This window comes from Bufo gargarizans, chromosome 2 (genome assembly GCF_014858855.1).
Source record: "Bufo gargarizans isolate SCDJY-AF-19 chromosome 2, ASM1485885v1, whole genome shotgun sequence".
Lineage (NCBI taxonomy): Eukaryota > Metazoa > Chordata > Amphibia > Anura > Bufonidae > Bufo > Bufo gargarizans.
Genome location: NC_058081.1, coordinates 231,538,810 through 231,558,358, shown reverse-complemented (window position 1 = coordinate 231,558,358; position 19,549 = coordinate 231,538,810). Strand labels below are relative to the sequence as shown.

At 40.3% G+C, this 19,549-nt stretch overlaps 1 protein-coding gene across 1 annotated transcript in view; it reads right to left on the bottom strand.

Moving 5' to 3' along the window:
• Positions 1-542: 542 nt before the first annotated feature.
• The window catches only part of ELAPOR2 (endosome-lysosome associated apoptosis and autophagy regulator family member 2), a 103,835-nt gene continuing 84,828 nt past the window's right edge, over positions 543-19,549 (bottom strand). Inside the window, exons 17-22 of the mRNA XM_044280110.1 lie at positions 16,457-16,550; positions 12,526-12,627; positions 9,989-10,115; positions 7,597-7,775; positions 6,543-6,708; positions 543-5,451 (exon numbers count right to left, since the gene is read on the bottom strand). Coding sequence (XP_044136045.1) covers positions 5,392-5,451; positions 6,543-6,708; positions 7,597-7,775; positions 9,989-10,115; positions 12,526-12,627; positions 16,457-16,550 — 728 coding nt within the window. The 3' untranslated portion in view covers positions 543-5,391. The remainder of the gene's footprint in view (positions 5,452-6,542; positions 6,709-7,596; positions 7,776-9,988; positions 10,116-12,525; positions 12,628-16,456; positions 16,551-19,549) is intronic.

Sequence of the window (19,549 nt, the reverse complement as noted above, 5' to 3'; positions counted from 1 at the left end):
CCCCATCGATGTATTCAGGGTCTTTAATGCTGCGCTGCATTGCTGTACAGCCATGTATATATCTTTAGTAGTAGGTTCTGCTCTATTTAACAGTGCAGGGAGAGGGGAGCTCACTTGTGTTGCAGCCAGTGCTGTATGTGCAGCAGGGAACCCCCTTCACCTGTCTCCGTCTCTGCCATGCGGGAGTCGCCATCTTGTGTGCCGTCTTCCTGATGGGCAGCGTCGGCAGTAGGTCCCATCGCCTGCTCTTCCTTTGCCCCAATCACACCCCTCACCCCCTTCCAGAGCTATCTCCTGCAGGTGGGATGCGCGCGAATTGTTCCAAGCGCGCTGCCACCTCCGCTGATTTAGACGAGATGGCGGCGCCATGTTGTTTCGTCGGCGTCGCTCCCGGCCCCTCTTTCTCCTTCCTCGTGGTGCGAGTTATACTTCTACATTGCTGGCTAGGCCACGCCCCCCCCCCCCTCCGCCTTTAATTTTTATATATAGTGAGGGACAGTCAGAAGTGAAAACAATATAGGCTATAAAATGATCACAACATCTAAACAACCAAAGAGTTTTTATTAAACAGTATGTCAGTATTGATAAAGCAAATATGCCATATATAATATGTCTCACAGGAAAACCCCTAAAAATATCCATCTTTCATACTGAATAAAAATGTTCAACAATGTAAGAAACACATAACTACATTACATACAACATATACATTTTCTAATGGTAGAAATATTCATTGTGAGGAGAGCAATAAATTACTTTTAAAACAAGGAAAGCCGATTTATTTAAAATAATATACTTTTTTCAATAAATCATAAAGATATATATATATATATATATATATATATATACATACATATATCAACACAAATCTAGAATCCACGGAATAACAAAATGTACACCAACTGCAACAGAACTTTTTTAGATTTTCTATATTTATGTACAGTGTATTTAAATAGTCTGTATTTTACTCCCTCGGTAAGTAGGAAGGCTAAAAAGGAAGCTAACTAATGACAAGACCGACATACACTCCAGAGAAAGCCTATTTCTGTGGTGTTGGTATCTTAGTGCTAGTAAACTGGTCCCATTCACACTAGCATTAACGGTCACTGTACTTTCAAAAAACTTTCTATAAATCAATAATACAGGCAGGGGCATAGCTATAGGGGGTGCAGAGGTAGCAGTTGCTACTGGGCCTAGGATCCTGAGGAGGCCCAAAGACCCTTGTGTGGCATAAGAAAACACCGGCATTATAGAAAATGCATGCTGGTCAAGTTACACCTCTGGCTGGAGGGAAGGGGTTAGGTGAAGAATTTGGCGTGGGGGGGGGAGCAGTTTCAATTTTTAAAAGAAGGCTATGTGCTTCCCTTCCCCTGGCCACAAAGCTCTGAGGGAAGGGGGGCCCAAGCAGAACTCTTGCACAAGGGCCTATGAGCCTTTAGCTACGCCCCTGAATACAGGTAAATGTAAAAAGTGTTGTAATAGAGAAAATGCCCCTCCACTTATCAGACTCTGAATTGTCCACTAAATCCATCTTGAGAGACCAAGACGGACTGCCAGCTCACTGAACGATCGGATTACATGCTGCCCATAGACGTCTATGGAGAGAGAGGAGGAGTGAGCTGCTAGAGGGAGAAAGAGACCTTTTTCTCTGATAAGATATATTACAAAGTGTCTTATAATCACTGGTATTACTGATTTATCCAAAATTTTTGAAAGTTTAGTGACTAATTAACTGTAGCAAATGGCAAAACATTTAATGCACTGGGATTGACTAGGAGGAGGTACTTTGTTTGAATTTTGCAAGATGGTGGAATTTTCTGTGTTAACATCCCAGCACTTGGAGTAACTAAAAATGCATCAGTTATGTCATTTCCATATGGCATTTCAATGCCAGTGTAAATATAAACTGGTATTCCAGGTATGGCTACTAAATTTGCCATATGTGAAACTGAATGTAGACTCCAATTAAAGTGGTAATCCAAAACATGCTACAAAATATGAGGGGATAGCAGGAATTAAATTTAATTTGTAATCCAGAACCATAATGTTAATGGTGAAGATATAGTATGTCTCAATGAAGGTATGAAAGTACAAGGCACTAGCTTATGGGAAATCCTTAAAAAAATGGAGCAGCTCACTAAGGAGGGCAGTTACTGCATTTTTAGACTGCAATGTATGTTGTGCATTTACATTGACTGATCATACAAAGCTGACTTTGTGGGGCTGGGTGTCAGAGCAGCCTCTTTGTACATTATTCATATATCGATTACTGTGTAAACATGACATACTGTATATTAAAGCAATAATAAAGCAGTGCTACAGCTAGGGCTCAGAAGTACAGTTTCAGATCACCCCAATAAAGGGCGGCATAAATATACTGTCCAATGGAGGGACAAAATCACTGACCAAAAGCAAAGATTTCAGCCCCCAGCAAGTCCCATGTTAATTCTGGGCAGTGTAGCTAAGTGGCACATTTATAATCTATTGGGATTGTTACAATTTGTAGAACAAAATAGCCAATTTCTTAGCAATTTGAATAAAACATCCAAATCGCATATTGGGGTCTCACATGATCATTTACATATTAGTTTTTTTTGCATAGTATTGATATCAGCCAGATAAAAGGTCCACTTACACATACCAGTTTAAATTGATACTGGTTTAGTTGGGGGCCAAATGTATGTGTGCAAAGCCAACTATATAAACTACCTACAAAGGTATAAAGAATTAACATGACATTCAGAATTTGTACAACTCATTCCACAATAAACCATTCCATAATTTGACAGTTATCAGTAGGAAAATTAGGAAAATGATGAGTTTTAGTAGTGAGGAGATTCAAAATAAAGTTCCCTACCCATTCTTACCATTCTACTTCTAAACATTGAGAATAAAAGTCCTGCAGTACGTACCAAACCATGGTCCCCGCCAACTCCTTTTATAAAACATCATTTATCTTCATATCCCTTTAATTACACCTTGCTATTGCAATTGGCTCTGTGCAAGCTTATTCTGCTACTCAACAAGCGTGCTGACATCCAGTAACCTTCCAGGCAGGAATATGGGCGACTACTACTACAGCACACATGGGTGCTGTATGTAAACAGACGGCCGTGTTCATAGCATCCGAGATAGCAGCAGTCATCCCATTCACCCACATGACCGCCTCTTCGTCTGTATCCTCTACTAGGCAGGAGCTGAAAGCACAGTATCAGAATCTCCTGTATCTGCACCTGCACTGAATGCTTTCGGCAGCAGTGCAATAGAGGATGCAGCGGGGGATGCGGCCACAATGGTAAATCGGGACTGCCATCATCTTGGATGCTGCGGACATGGAGGTTTACATAGGCACCCATAGAGAGTGGGGAAGGAGGCTGGTGTAAGCAATGAGCCAGTATTTATTTCACCATTACAGAACGCAAAAGCAGACAAGCCATTTAAAGAAGACGTGTCTGTTATAGTAAATAATAGCATTCCACATGGAATAACAATTCTTGAACTTATGACTCTATATTGTGTTATTTCTCATACTATTCCTGATAGATGTTTATGAATAAAGGTCCATCTAGGTGTTACAAGTGGGGGGGCTGTTACTGCTCAGTCTGATAGTAACACCCCAACTGGTAACAGCCAAATGTCCTATTATTCATACACTTCTAGCAGAAATAATAGGATGTCACTACATACAGTCATATGAAACAATGCTCCAGAAATGTTATTACATGGGGGAGGCAAGAAGTTACTAAAACAGACAGTCAGGAGCGGTGACAGATCCTCCTTAAGCCTTCTAAGAGATTCACTTGAATGGAGCCATAATATTAGACACATGTGGCGCTGTTCCTGGAGAGAAAAGCAGGCAATTTGGTATACAATAAGAATACAATATGGTATTGGACCAAAGCCACAACTGCACATTCTCATCCAAAGATTTTGCAGGGTACACCCCCTATTTTCTGATTGATTCTTTTGTAAAAACTGAAAGGGGAAATTAAATTTAAAAGGTCCAATAATCTGTTAGAGAACAGGATATTTGATTGATTTCTTTACTGACATTTTTTGGTCAGTAAAGAGATCCTTCTGCTACAATTCCTTTTAGAAAGACATTGTTATATTTCAATAGGCTAAAGGCCTTTTACTTGAGGCCCTAACTGCCCAAACGCTCACTGTCCAGTGTAAACATCGAATAGCAAACTACAATTCACCTTTTTGCCACTGATCACATCTCGGATGCTGATATTAAAATGACTGCTTGCCGGCAGCACATCAAGTAGTGTAAACAGGCTGTCGTGTATAATGCAAAGCGCATGAGAGGGGAAAACAATTGCACAAATGATTGCAGTATCAAAAAACACAGGATTTTTGTAAAATATAAATGCTAGTTTTGCGACTAGCTTATTTTGTCAAGTGGATCTTGTTATGGCCAATTTATCTGCCTGTGTAAAAGGACCCTTACTGCTTACATTTAAAGCGTACCTAACCTTTCAAAAAACTTTGCATTAATCAGTAGTACTATGTGTGTACATGAGGAATAACACTATTTCTGGCCACTTTATGACTTGGCAGTTTTTTGCAGTTTTTCTCTGTGCATAGGGAATGTCTAGTTTGCCGTTCTCCCAGAGATGGTGGGTGAAGACTAGTTCTAATCCACTGCACACAGAATGTAAAGAAAAATCTGCTTCTAAACCTTCTCTTACTCACTCAGAAGCAGCCCCAAGATCATGGAGAACAGAGAGGTACTGACCTGTATGGGTGTGAATAAAGCACTTAGGAAGTTTGTATCTCAGCCCATGGCGGTCTGCTTTTCTGTGTGTTCTCCTGCTCACTCCTCCCCCCTCCTCTCTTCATAGACTGACATGTGTAATATGATCCTCCTGTGGAGTTGGTCCGTCTAGGACGGGATTAAGGCATTTTTCAAAGTGCAAAGCAAATAGCAACGGGGGGAGGTAAACCGCTGTCAACATAACTAACATGTTTGGTTGCTTGTACTATTGATTTATGCAAAGTTGTCCAAAAAGTTAGTGACCATTTAAAGCAAAGATGGGTGGAAAAGAAAGTCTTCTGAACTTCAAGATAATTGTTATTTCTGTGCAATAAGTGTCAGGAGGTGAGAGGTAAAAACACAGGATACAACATGCAAAAGCAACACACAATAAGCTTAACATCTTCAGTTTCAATTTGCTTGTCCTGAGTTGAACTTGAATTCTACACTTCCACATATTCCATTTTTGGCAAAATACTCTATCTATAAGTAATAAGGCAGCAAAGATTTTCTTTATGATTTTTTTTCAGTGCCTTATTTTTTTCTATTGGTACCGTCTACTGATTTCTTTTTATGATATGCTTTTTCCTACAAAAAATTATTTTCACAGTCTCAAAGGCAATGTCTGGGCTTCATATATTTTGTGGCCGTGAGGATTTCAGCTGTACAGATTCAAAACAGTGTTCTTTCTCCTGTAAAAAGAAAAGGATTGTGGTCACGATTAACTTACATAAAGAAAATTAAGAGCTTTAGTTCTATGCATTATTTTCATTTTGGTCTTACATTAAAGGGGTTGTTCCAATACAAATATTCTACAGTTTTCAAAAAAGCACTTGGATCTTAATACTTTTGAAATTGCATGTAATAAAAGTTTGTATAGCTACTGAGTTATTTAATAAAATGTATCTGCATAGTACCACTTAATTTCTTATTTCTTTGACCGGCTCATTAAAAAGGCCGCACATGCTCAGTTTTATCTTTCAACTACCTCCTGAGCTGTGATAGGGAGAGCACGGACACGCCTCCTGAGCTGTGATAGGGAGAGCACGGACACGCCTCCTGAGCTGTGATAGGGAGAGCATGGACACTCCTCCTGAGCTGTGATAGGGAGAGCACGGACACGCCTCCTGAGCTGTGATAGGGAGAGCATGGACACTCCTCTTGAGCTGTGATAGGTAGAGAGCTCCAGTAGAAAATACACGCCCCCTGAGCTGCAGCAGAAAAGACACTCCCCTTGAGCTGTCAGCTTGATATAAATCTACCAGAGCAATGAATAGGGAGATCTCTGGATCTATGTGAGGTAAAGGGCTGGTTCTAGCTTTGTTAGAAACAGATTGTCATGTACTACATGATGTCTGATTTTCATTTTTTACATATTCATGGGATAACCCCTTTAATGACTAAAGTGTTGCCAATTAGACACTTATAGCTTATCCTGTGGATGGCAGATAAGCTATTTTAATAGGTAAAGCCCTTTAACTATGTCAATACTGTTTTCCAAAAGCCAACAATTCAATAGCTCCCATCCATACTGGAGGTCTTGGTTTACCATCATTTACTATTGAATAAGTTGATCATCGATGTTTGGAAACATAGGAGGGAGATTTAACAAAACTGACGTAAATAAACACTGGCTTAGTTACTCATGGCAACCAATTAGATTCCACATTTCATTTTTCAGAGCTCCTTTGGAAAATGAAAGGTGGAATCTTATTGGTTGCTATTGGCAACTAAGCCAGGTTTCCTTTACACTACTTTTGATAAATGTTGCCCCCAGTCTTACCTTTGTTGCAAGTGACTTCAGTTTTCCCAGCAATGACTGTTTATTGGAATATACTATATCATCGTCATTGTCTTCTCCTTCCATTATAGCACAGCTGTCTGGAGCAGGGAGCTCACACTCCTTGGAATTAGCGGTCATGATCATCTTAGAGTACTTGTATTCTAGCCTTTAAATAAAGATTATGTTATCAACTTAGGTTTATACAATGCAAAAGAGAAATCAGTAAAAAAGAGTAGGCAGTTTCTGCTTTAGCTATAAGACATTCTGCTAACAAATGGACATCTAGATATTTAATATTTAATATACATATCAGAATCATTAAAAACACACACCCCAAAAACTTTTTTTCCCAGAATAATCTAATTACTAAATATACTCTTTTCAAAGAACTTTTCAGCAAACCGGTCTGTCTCAGAATGACTATTTTACCGCGGGTGCCGAATAGGAAAGGAGTCTTATCAGGCCACTACCTTGCTCTTACACTTACTATTATAGGCCACCTGTCAGCAGATTTGTACCCATGACACTGGCTGACCTGTTACATGTGCCCTTGGCAGCTGAAGGCGTCTGTGTTGGTCCCATGTTCATATGTGCCTGCATTGCTGAGAAAAATAATGTTTTTTATATGCAAGTGAGCCTCTAGGAGTAAAAGGGGCATTGTCGTTACACCTAGAGACTCAGATCTCTCAGCAACTCCGACGCACTTTGATTAACAGGGCCAGGCATGATGACATTTAAACTGCCTGGCCCTGTCTTCTCAGCAATGCAGACACATATGAACATGGGACTGATGCCTTCAGCTGCCAAGTGCACATGTAACAGGTCAGCCAGTGTCATAGGTACAAATCTGCTAACAGATGTCCTTTAATAGTAAGTGTAAGAGCAAGGTAGTGGCCTGATAAGACTCCTTTCCCAGTTATATATTAATAGAGTTAATGCTATTTTCAAATAAATATTTTTTCCTTATTTCTACAAATTTCAGTTAAATGAATGGAAATGTGACATATGTACAGTACATCTATATGTAAATGGTAGATAACAAACTTATACTTACTTCTGGTTTTTCTTCCAGAAGTAGCAGGTCAGTGCTACAAGAAGAACAGCCACAAATGCACCCACCCCAGAACCCACTTTCAGCCAGAAGTCTATTGATTCACAGGCTGCAGTCCTTTTGTCTGGCAGGGAGACGCCGTGCATGCAGAGTTTGGGCTCATTCCAAACATAATGTGTTTCCTGGAGTATAAAACAAACACACTGTAAAATGCTAAATCTCACTTAAGTAACAAACTTAAAACTTACATCATTTCATACCTCTTTTTCATTAAAGGGTTATTCCCACTTGGAAATTTATTTTGTATCCTGCTGATATCCCTTTAATGCATTCGTCCATATTAAAATTTTTAAATTTTAAAAAAATGTACAAAGTGGTGGCATGGTAGTCTAAGGCTACTTTCACACTAGCGTTCGGAGCTCCGCTTGTGAGTTCCGTTTGAAGGCTCTCACAAGCGGCCCCAAATGGATCCGTCCAGCCCCAATGAATTCTGAGTGTCCGCCTGGCCGTGCGGAGGCAAACGGATCCGCCCAGACTTACAATGTAAGTCAATGGGGACGGATCCGTTTGAAGTTGACACTATATGGCTCAATTTTCGAACGGATCCGTCCCCCATTGACTTTCAATGTAAGTCAAAATGGATCCGTTTGCATTATGAACAAAAAATGGTTTGGTAATGCAAACTTGTCCTGCTGTGTGATTAGGACAGGTTTTGTGTGTACTAATAGGACAGCGGCCATTTTGTTTCTCCTAATGATTGCTCCCTAGACAAAAGGAGCAATAATGACTAATGTAAGGTATTTGGGAATATATTTATAATGAAGTAATATTTAAGTATTTCCATTTTGTTAATTCCCGGAGAATCCCTTTAAGGTTAATAATACTGTATTTTTACATGGACTATTGAGCAGGTGAAAATTCTCTTTAGGCCTCATTCAGACGGGCGTAGTGTTTTGGGGATCTGCAAAACACGGATACCGGCTGTGTGCATTCCACAATTTGCGGGCCGCAACCATCATGGAAAATGCTTATTCTTGTCCACAATTGTGGACAAGAATAGGATATGCTCTATCCTTTCCGCTGAGCCACAGATGCGGACATAACATGGTGTACTGTCCGTATATTTTTATGCCCCATTGAAATGAAAGGGTCTGCACCCGTTCTGCAAAATTGCGGAACGGGTGGGGACTCGTTCATACGGCCATCTGAATGGGCCCTTAATCATAGCTCTTGGTTTCCAAATCACATAAAATTGTTAAAAACAAAGAGAGACATAATGAACTGTGACAATAAGCAGTACATAGGAGTTATTCATTTTAAAGCAGGCAAACAACTATTTTAAGCTCATGAACATGGTGTACATATAGCAGGCATGATAGCAATGCTTAGCCCTTTAACGTTTCCAGGGTGCTATGTGAACAAGAAAATAAGTTCCAAATCTAAAGGTCCCCTTACACTTTCAATGGCTGGTTCAGCTGACAGCTACCTCTCCCGACTTCCCCATACACATACACACTCAGCAGTAGAATCGGAGACTGAAATTCAACAACCCCGATCTTTCTCTCCGCCAACATATTTAATCGTCAGCCAGTCCCACCACAATCGGAGTGTTTGGCCAACAATAGTTTAATGTCTATAGGGGCCTTAAAGGAAATTGAAAACGGTATCTGCCAACCTATATAAAGTATTTCTAGTTTGTTTTTATGTTCTGGTTGTATATTTTGTATTTTATTTCCTGAACATGATTATGGGGTCAGCCATCTTGCCTGAGTTGTTCTTAGCAGCATTTAGAAAGCATTAAGAAAATTGCTTTACGGCAGCCCCATGGTCCATAGACACAATGGTCTGGAGGGGACTTCATTGATTTCTATGGGAGAGTTTTCTAGGCAGAGCTGTGCAGAGGTAATTGTACAAGGAAAGAATAGATAAGATTTGACAATCACCTATTGTGAATGGTGGATCCTGTCTTATCTATACACAGAGGTGATATAATTACAGGCAGGATTACAATGGCAGATAAGCAGATAACTGCAGTAAAGTGATCTGTACAGACCAAGAACCGGCACCTATTATTAGGCTTAGTGGCTAGTAGGCAGGATTTTTTTGTTTAATTATGGATATTGATATGGAAAATGAAAATAACATCATCAACATTTTTTAAAATATATTTTAAACTTAAAAATGTGATTTAAATACTAGGTCCCTTTACTGATGACACATTTCCTTGAACATCCAAGTGATAAAGAAAGCGATAACACAATAAAGGTGTAGTCTAATACAGAGAGCTCCCTCCAACCACGGAAAGGCGATGATCCACTGGTACATGAATGTCACAGACCAGGTAGTACTTACTCCTTACATGCATCATATCATAGTTTAACAAAACACTAAATACCTGGTGACCATTTTTACAAGCTCCTTCTATTTTCTGGTAGTCATTTTCGGTACAAAGAGGGCATGCTTCTGCTGTTTCCCGGAGTAAGTAAAAATTGCACCCATCACATGTACCTGCAGGACACAATCTGAAAAAGATAAGTTATAGTAATGATGTTACCCTCTCTGTAAATAGTCCTGTGAAATAATCTGTTCCTCTTATGGTCAGAGTCGTGTTCTGATTTCCTGACATTTGCTATTTTGTCACTAGTTTTGGAAAGTTTCTGTAGGTCTACTTCCAAAGAATTGGATGTGATATGTGTACATTAAACAAGAGAAAGCTTTCTATGAAGGATTAAACCTGCAGGCTCTATGTGCACCTACTATATAGTGCCCAAACTGGAGTTTGGGCAGCTGTACATTGCACACACAAGTTTGTGTTCACTTCAATGGGTGCAGTGCCACAGTTGCCAGCTCTGTACAGTGCTAAATGGACTTTTAGCACCAGAGCTAAAGGTAACAGATGATCAATAGGTGTGTGGGGTCTCATACCCCTACACATCTGATATGAAAGGCCTATCCTCATAGGCTTGGAAAACCCACTTAACTGAGTTGTCTATCTTGATGAAACACCCTAAGCACAGGTCATCAATATCAGATCAGCTGTGTGAAGAGAATGCAGCACTAGTACTTGCGCTGCATTCTCTTCACTGTTTAGCCACTCGCTATTGACATTGCTGTGGGATGGGGAGAAGCTGTATTTACATTGTGCAATGTTGAAGGTGAGCAGATAAAGAGTTAATAGAACACAGGAACGCTGCGGTCTCTTCAAAAAGCCGATTGGTCGGGGAACCTGCTTATCCTGAATGTACAGGCCGGATGCCACAGAGAGAGGCATCATAGAGTAGATTCCTATCCAGATTGAGGTCACCTTGGCATGGTGGATGGGCACAAATTATTTTACGATTTCACATTTTTATTGATTTTAAGAAGGACATACATTGTTGTTCTTAAAAGAAAACAAAAAAAAAACAACACAAAACACAGATGGCTACATAGTTAGCACCATACATAATCATATTAGCAACACTGGTAGCCAATATACATACTACATTAAGGTACAAAACAACAGAAATGAGTACCAATACAGACAAACATACAGTGCAGTCGTTGGGGTACATTTGTGTAGGCATAGTTTTATCAAATATAGGCTCGTATACAGAGCCCTAACTATACAGATCAATTGTACTTAAGTATATCAAACAGGAGATGGTGCAGAGAGTGGTGAAGTTCTCCACATGCTCCATTCCCTCTCGAATCTCACAGCCGCGTAGTCAGCTCCCGCCAACACCCGCTCATATATATAAGTAGAATTTAGTCTTCGGATAACCTCCGTTAGGCAAGGAACGTACTGTGATTTCCAATTTTTGACTATAGCCTATTTGGTTGAAAGAAAAAGGTGTCCCAGTACCACCCTCCTCTCGCATGGTATCCCAGCCAAGTCAATCCATAAAAGGGCCAGTGAGGGGGATGGCGGGAGCTGAGAACCCAGCAGATCCGAGGCAAGAGAGAATGTAGCCTTCCAAATATCTTGCAGCCTCGGACAAGACCATAAAATGTGGTACAATGTGCCTCTATTGCCACATTCCCGCCAACATAAACACGAAAGGTCCGGAGATATATGACTCAGGCGATCTGGTGTATAGTACCACCTTAGTATGGTCTTCATCAAGGACTCATAATGCGAAGCACATCTAATATTTTTTTTTATACAAGAAAAGGCTGCCGACCACTGTTCATCCGTGAACACCAACCCCAAATCCCTTTCCCATGTAAGCAGCGGAGTCGTTTTAACAAATAATCCCTTATCCCCCATCATCATATACAAAGGCCGCAGTCGTGTGCACTGTGGCGGAGCCAATGACCACAGACTAAACACCTCCCGATTGCACACCAGATTAAACGGACGATTAGCTGTAAAAAAATGTCTAATACACAAATATTTATAAAAATCTGTGTGTGGAATCAGGAACTTCTCATGAAGATGTTCAAAGGGGAAGAGGGTGTCCGAAATAAATAATTTGGAGAGAAGGTCCAATCCGCCCCGCGCCCAGGACAACACTGAGATATTCGGGATAAGAAAATTAAGAATAGATACTGGGGCGCTGGGCGGAAAGGATCCAGACTCCAGAGTACACGATCCATGGAATCGGACCCAACTTTTCAAAGCCATGTATACTAACGTCGGAAGAGGTGGCCAATTAAATGTCAATTAAATGCACAAATTATTTTGATCAAAAATATGATTGATATTCATTTTCTAAGAGTGTTAGTCCATATATTCTGTTTGCAGAGTTCCACGTGAGGTGCTGGGTTTGTTCTAGCTTTGTCATGTACTATATGATGTCTGGTTAACCCCTTTAATGGTATAGGACATGCAATTGCCTTATTAGAAAGAGAAATTGACGATAATGATATGCTGCAAAAGGTTTGTGAAAATAACACCGAAAAGATAAAAAGGAAAGGTAAATTACAAAGATGATCTGCAGTAATAATTACCTGGGAACCGAAATATCACCCTGACCAGGTTTTGTGGGATCACACCGCAAAGATATAACTGTAGCTCTTCCTTTTTCACATGACGAAGTAACTGCAGAAGACCTAGGAGAAAAACAATAACGTTAAATCCTTTAACAACGTAAGTTCCTCTAAATTACAAGTTTGGTATCAGAAGATGAGTGAGTTTAGACTCATTAAAACCACTTCCAGTGAAAACTGCCTTACAGAGGACCTGTGACCATAAAATGCAAAGCAATCTGCCTGCAGCCTGATAAACAGCAGGAGGAGCTGAGCAGATTGATACCTAGTTTTATGGGAAAAGATTCAGTACCTGTAATTTTTCCATTTAATCTTTGCTCTTTCTGAGCTCAGTATCAGTGATTGACAGCTACCTATGTACATTTATGCAGAAGGCTGTCAATATCTCATAGGACCGACCATGAGTTATACAGACCACATGTATAAATTACAAGCTTTGCTGAATCTATCAATCTGCTCAGCTACTCCTGCACTACATGCCTGCACATTGCCCTGCATTTTTATGGTGGCGGGTTCTTGTTATAGGGGTTTCCTCACAAAGACAACGAGAATCTCTACTATGAGCCAGAGTGAAGAGATGTTCACAAAAAGCAGCTTTCATTCTGTTCATTTATTAAATGGATGACCATTCATTTAACCTGTTCCTCACATCCTTACTTATATAAATATGTCGGCAGTTGGGACTTTAAAGATGGCACCCGCTCGTGAGTGCAGTGCGCGTCATAGCTACCAGGTGCCTACTAACCAACAGGCACGTTAAAAAATGTGACCACAGCATCTGTGAGGTCAAAAACCAGCCCAAACCTTGCGAGGATTGGGGGAGTAGGATGCAGTGTGCGGCAGCCTTGGGCCTCCTTAATGATCCGAGGCTGCCACACATTAGTTCCTATGGAGCCCCTGCTTGTGGCAGGGCTCCATAGGAACGTAGTTTATTTCTCATAGACTCCAGTGCTAATGCATTGGAGTCTATGAGAGAAAGAACCTAATAATTGCTTGTTCAAGTTGCCTAGGGGAACTATTACAAACTGAAAAAAAAATAAAAATATTCTAATATTCTAATGTGTTTCCCCAAAATTTAAAACACATAATAAAAAAATATATATATCATGGGTCACACCGCGTATGAAAATGCCTGTACTATTAAAATAGTATAAAAATATGTATCCCATAGGGCAAACAGCAAAAGGGAAAAAAATCTAAAAGACTGATTCACAATTTTTTGGTCACTTCACCTCCCACAAATTTTTTTATAAAAAGTTATCAAAAAGTCAAAACACACACCCAAAATGGTATCAATGAAAAGTACAGATTGCTCCCCAAGAAATGAGCCCTTATGCAGCTCAGTACAAAATGTAAAAAAATAATGTGGGTCAGAATATGGTGATGCAAAAAAAATATATATTTTTTTTTTCAGTATTAAAACGCAAAAAAAAAAAATTAATACATATGTGGTATAGCTGTAATCGTAGTGACCCAGAGAATGAAAGTAACAGGTCTGTTTTACCGCATAGGAAATGCTGCAAAAACAAAACCTGTAAAACGGTGGCAGATTTGCATTTATTTATTTTTATTTCACCCAATTTGGAATTTTTTTCCCGCTTCCCACTACAATGTATCTATTCGTAAATGGTGACATTAGAAAGTACAGCTTGTCCCACAAAAAATAATATGTGAATGGAAAAATAAAAGGGTTATGGCTTTGGGAAGGCTGGGATCCAAAAACAAACAAAAAAAAAATATGGAAATTGTCCAGTCATTAAGGGTTTAAATAACTGCCATGTAATACTACATGGCTGGCTTCACTGGACCTTATCAGCAATGGATATAGAACCTACACAGAGAATTGCCAGACCGCTTATATAATTCAAAATCTTTATTACAAAAAATCACAAATATTTGCATGATTAAACATAAAAACAATACAGTGCAGGAGATAAAAACGACATCACTGGAGGAGATCTACAGCGGATCAAAGTCCATATGTATTCAACATGATTTCCACTTTTTGAAGTGCATGTGCAACAAATGACAAATAAATGTATAACAAATATTAAATAAATCTTTGGACATTTACCCATGCTGTTTCTCCTCCAGGTTGGCGCCATCCTGGAGGAGAAACAGCATGGGTAAATGTCCAAAGATTTATTTAATATTTGTTATACATTTATTTGTCATTTGTTGCACATGCACTTCAAAAAGTGGAAATCATGTTGAATACATATGGACTTTGATCCGCTGTAGATCTCCTCCAGTGATGTCGTTTTTATCTCCTGCACTGTATTGTTTTTATGTTTAATCATGCAAATATTTGTGATTTTTTGTAATAAAGATTTTGAATTATATAAGCGGTCTGGCAATTCTCTGTGTAGGTTCTATATATATATGATAGCTGCCATAGGCTTAGTTAATTACTTGGATAGAGTAATCATCCCTCGGTTGAGGTGGATATCGGATGTTGTCTTATCAGCAATGGTTAGAGGTCAGGTATGGACTGGCCATAGACCCTACAGGGAAGCTTCCCAGTGGCCGATGCCCGGGGGCTGCCTGAGCCCTCCTCATGGCTGCCAGCCAAGGAAAGCAATGATCTTTTTGACTTCTAAACTCAACTGTATTGCCACTCTAAGGCAACTGGAATAGGAGGATAAAACGAGGCAAGGGCAGTTTTTGGGAGGTATTTTATGCTACTGGGGCAGTGTTTTGTGATGCACTGTGGTGTTTGGCTCTGTGGGGGTTGTATAATGTGGGGGTTGTATAATGTGCTGCAATATGGTATTGCTGGCCCTGCCTACTTGTGTTGACCCTGCCTTCTGTCAATTTGGGACCCACTACAAAATAAGGCCACTTTTAGTTTTCTTCCAGGGCCAGTTAAGTTCCCAGTCCCGCTTCTGTAGAAGATTTAAAAAGGGGGTTGACTACAGTAGATAACTCCTTAAAGGGGTTGTCCGGGTTCAGAGCTGAACCCGGACATACCTCTATTTTCACCCAGGCAGCCCCCCTGACGAGCATCGGAGAAGTTCATGCTCCGATGCTCTCCTTTGCCCTGCGCTAAATCGTGCAGGGCAAATGCATTTTTTGGAGATCCGGTGACGTACCGGGGCTCTCCATGGGCTGCCAGGAACCCTGGTGACGTCACCGGCACTGATGGGCGGGATTTAGCGCTGCCCTAGCGCTAAAGCCCGCCCATCAGAGCCGGTGACATCACCGAACACACAGCCGGGTGGAAGCTCTGAACCCGGACAACCCCTTTAACTTGCACCTTTATAGGTATATCACTGGAGCACTAAAGGAATCAAGGTATTTTAAGGGATAGAAAAAGAACAAGGCAGAACTATCTAATATACTGTATGCCTCATTCTGTTTCAACATCACTGCACCATTCATGGGGCATGGAGGAAAGGGATGGGAGAATGGAGCAGAATTGGAGCATGTCCTGACGCAAATATTTTTTTTACAATATTATGTGCATTTTTGGTATTGGTAAAAATTCTGCCCAATGAAAAAAATCAACCATCCCTGGGAGATTATTATTTGCCAAATCATTTGGAGGTTAGTCCACCATTCTAACACCATGTCCTAAAGACATTTTGGGGCTCATGAATCAATCTCTTTACAACAAATACTTTATAAAATATGGTGTTTATTAATATACTAGCAGCCATAACAATGGCTTGAATGTATGAATGGCAAATTAAAGTAGGCCAAAAATGATGATGATTAATTTTTAGAATATATAAATAAATAAAAGTATAAAAAAAAAATGATGTAATTTATGAAAACAATAAGGCAGATGCTCCAGTTTTGTGAATAAAACTATGCTGTCAAAATAACATTCAAATATGACCAATAAAAGGCAAATTGTCTCATACACAGCTTTACTGTTCCTGTAACTTACTTGTAAAAGAAATTGATATCAGGTATCTTTTTCTGAGAAGGGAATATATCAGGTTTAATGGTGATTCCATTGAGACTTCGGTCAGTTGTAGCACCTGAACACACAAAGAAAATAAAAAGTCAAAAAGGACAGAATTTAAAGTGTACCTAACATTTTGAATAATTTTATTAAAAACTATTCTTAATGGGCCATGGTTCATTTTTGTGGTATACTTTATTTACTTGTTTTACTGTTTTTGAGACCTAATAGGCACCTAAAGTTCAGGTGCCTCTAGCGCTTTGGAATCCGTGCACTCGTACACCGCTGACATCAGCTGTGTATGGATTCCACTGTGGGGCTGCAGTGGGGATGGCAGGAGCACATATTGCTTGCTCCTGCCTGTGCCCGCTGCTCTAAAGCCTAGTATATGTGCTTTAGGGGTTTTCTGCTGCTTGAGAAGGCAGTGGCTCTCCTATGGCCTTCTTTTTGCTTTTCCTAGGCCGAGTGACGACACGTTCATGTGTCATGTGGCCTAGGAGCAGCTCAGCCCCATTGAAGTGAATAGGGCTAAGCTCAATACCAAGCACAGCCACTATACAATGTACTGTACTTGGTAAGCGCAGAGTAGGCCGCGGCGCTCACAGGAGCACCGGTGCCTTCTCAAACAGCTGATCGGCGGGGGTCCCAGGTGTCGGACCCCCACCGATCAGATACTGATGACCTATCCTAGAATAAGTCACTCTAAGTACTGTATGGATCTGTGATACAGCACCTATAGTATTCTACCTCTGTATGAAACTGTATTCTATTTTCTCATAGAAGCAATAAGGGAGTACTGTAATATAGGACAAAATCACAGAAATATAGTGGCCAATATGGGGGAACTACTCAGACCCCAAACACTGTAGCGTGTTTCTCATTGGGGGAGCAGTCCCACCGCATGTGGACCGCAGCAAATGACCATCCCCAGCAAAAAATGCGTACAATGGAGGATGCCGGCGCGGTCCACATGCACCACAAAGACATCCTACACAAAACGGAGCATTGTGCGTATGGAAATATATAAATATATAAATCACAGAAAGAAAAAATGCACCAAACGGATATGCCACTGACTATACTAGTATAGTCAGTGGCATATCCGTTTGGTGCATTTTTTCTTTCTGTGATTTATATAAGTACTGTAATATAGGGTCTACATGTACACCATAGTGACTTACACAGTGCTGTATGTACGAGGCCTACAAGTTGGTATACAAATATCACTGGTCCCCATTTAAAGAGGACCTTTCACTCGTATACAAACTAAAAACTCAGGGGTCCCCCTGCACTTACTAGTATGTCTGGGCGCCGCTCCGTTCGCCCGGTATAGGCTCCGATGTCTCAGCTCCTCCGTCTGTTGTATTGGACTGATTTTTGTAGGAGGCGTGTCCCTTGCTGCAGCACTGGCCAATCGCAGCGCACAGCTCATAGCCAGTCTATGAGCTGTGTGCTGCGATTGGCCAGCACTGCAGCAAGGGACACGCCTCCTACAAAAAATATACTAGTAAGTGCAGGGGGACCCCTGGGCGCCGCTCTGCCCACAGATAGAGTTAGTTTTTAGTTTGTATACGAGTGAAAGGTCCTCTTTAATAATGCTTTCATAGTTACAGAGACCATAGTTGTTAGACCCTACAGTGAACAAGATGATCTGATGTTATCACATTGGCAAATCTCACATAAAGTTAAGGCCTTGGCTTGCTTCAGACTTTTATGTTGCATCAGAAAACAGACACACAACATTACCACGCGTTTTGTGCGGATCCGTCATGGACGGATCCGTTCAGATAATACAACCGTCTGCATCCATTCAGAACAGATCCATTTGTATTATCTTTAACATAGCCAAGACGGATCCGTCTTCAACACCACTGAAAGTCAAAGGAGGACGGATCCTATTTCAATTGTGCCAGATTGTGTCAGAGAAAACGGATCCGTTATCATTGACTTACATTGTGTGCCAGGACGGATACGTTTGGCTCAGTTTCATCTCCAAAGCGGAATGGAGACTGAACGGACGCAAACTGATGCATTCTGAGCGGATCCTTATCCATTCAGAATGCATTAGGGCAAAACTGATCCGTTTTGGACCGCTTGTGGGAGCCCTGAACGGATCTCAGAAACAGAAAGACAAAACCCGAGTGTGAAAGTAGCCTTAAGAAATCTGGTACATTTTATTACTCAACAAAACCATGTCCGCTTCTCTAGAAACTTTGGAAAGGAGTCTAACAAAGCGCAACCTTATGTTCTTTTTTAGGCAGATTAATAATATATTTGTCCACATTCATTCACACAACTATATTTTCAGTCCGCATCTGACACGCATTTTTTTGTGGATCACACTCATCCCCATTAACTTCTTGCCCACCTCTGTGCAGCAATGCTGCAAGTTATAGAACACGTCCTACTCTGGATGCATACAGCTGGTACCTGCATTTTGCGGATCTGTGGTTTGCAGACCGCAAAAGGAATAGGTTGTGTGAATGTAGCCTTATCTGGGCCCATTTTATACCAAAATTCTGGTACAAGATCCCTAGTAAATATAGACGTTGCAATAGCCAGTTTAATTACTATATTATGTACTACAAAGGACCATTTTTCTTTATAAATTGATCCTTTTGGATATTTATGGGAAAAATTATTATTAAAAACGCTCAAAATTGTTCAGATATTAACAATTTTTGCTATATTTGAAATGATTCTTACAAAATAAAGTAACAGTATGATATTATACCCTTGTTGTTTTATTTTGGACTCAACTGATGCCAGATTAAAGGACTGTATATATCTATGAAGAAATCCTTATATAACTGCACAAATCATTGTGGAACTATCTGCTCAGATGAATTATCTGCTTAGAATTTCTGACATTTACATTTTCATCAAAAGGCGAAATGTGGCATGGAGACTCTGATCTTACTGAGAATAATATAGCTGTAAGGCTGCAAGTGGAGCAGATAATCACTATTTGAGCAATAAAAAGGCAGACATATAAGTTGTCTATCATTTCAGGAAGGAGATTGTCATATTATGGAGCAAAACCTAAGGCATGCCCATTAACGCAGTTCCAGCAGA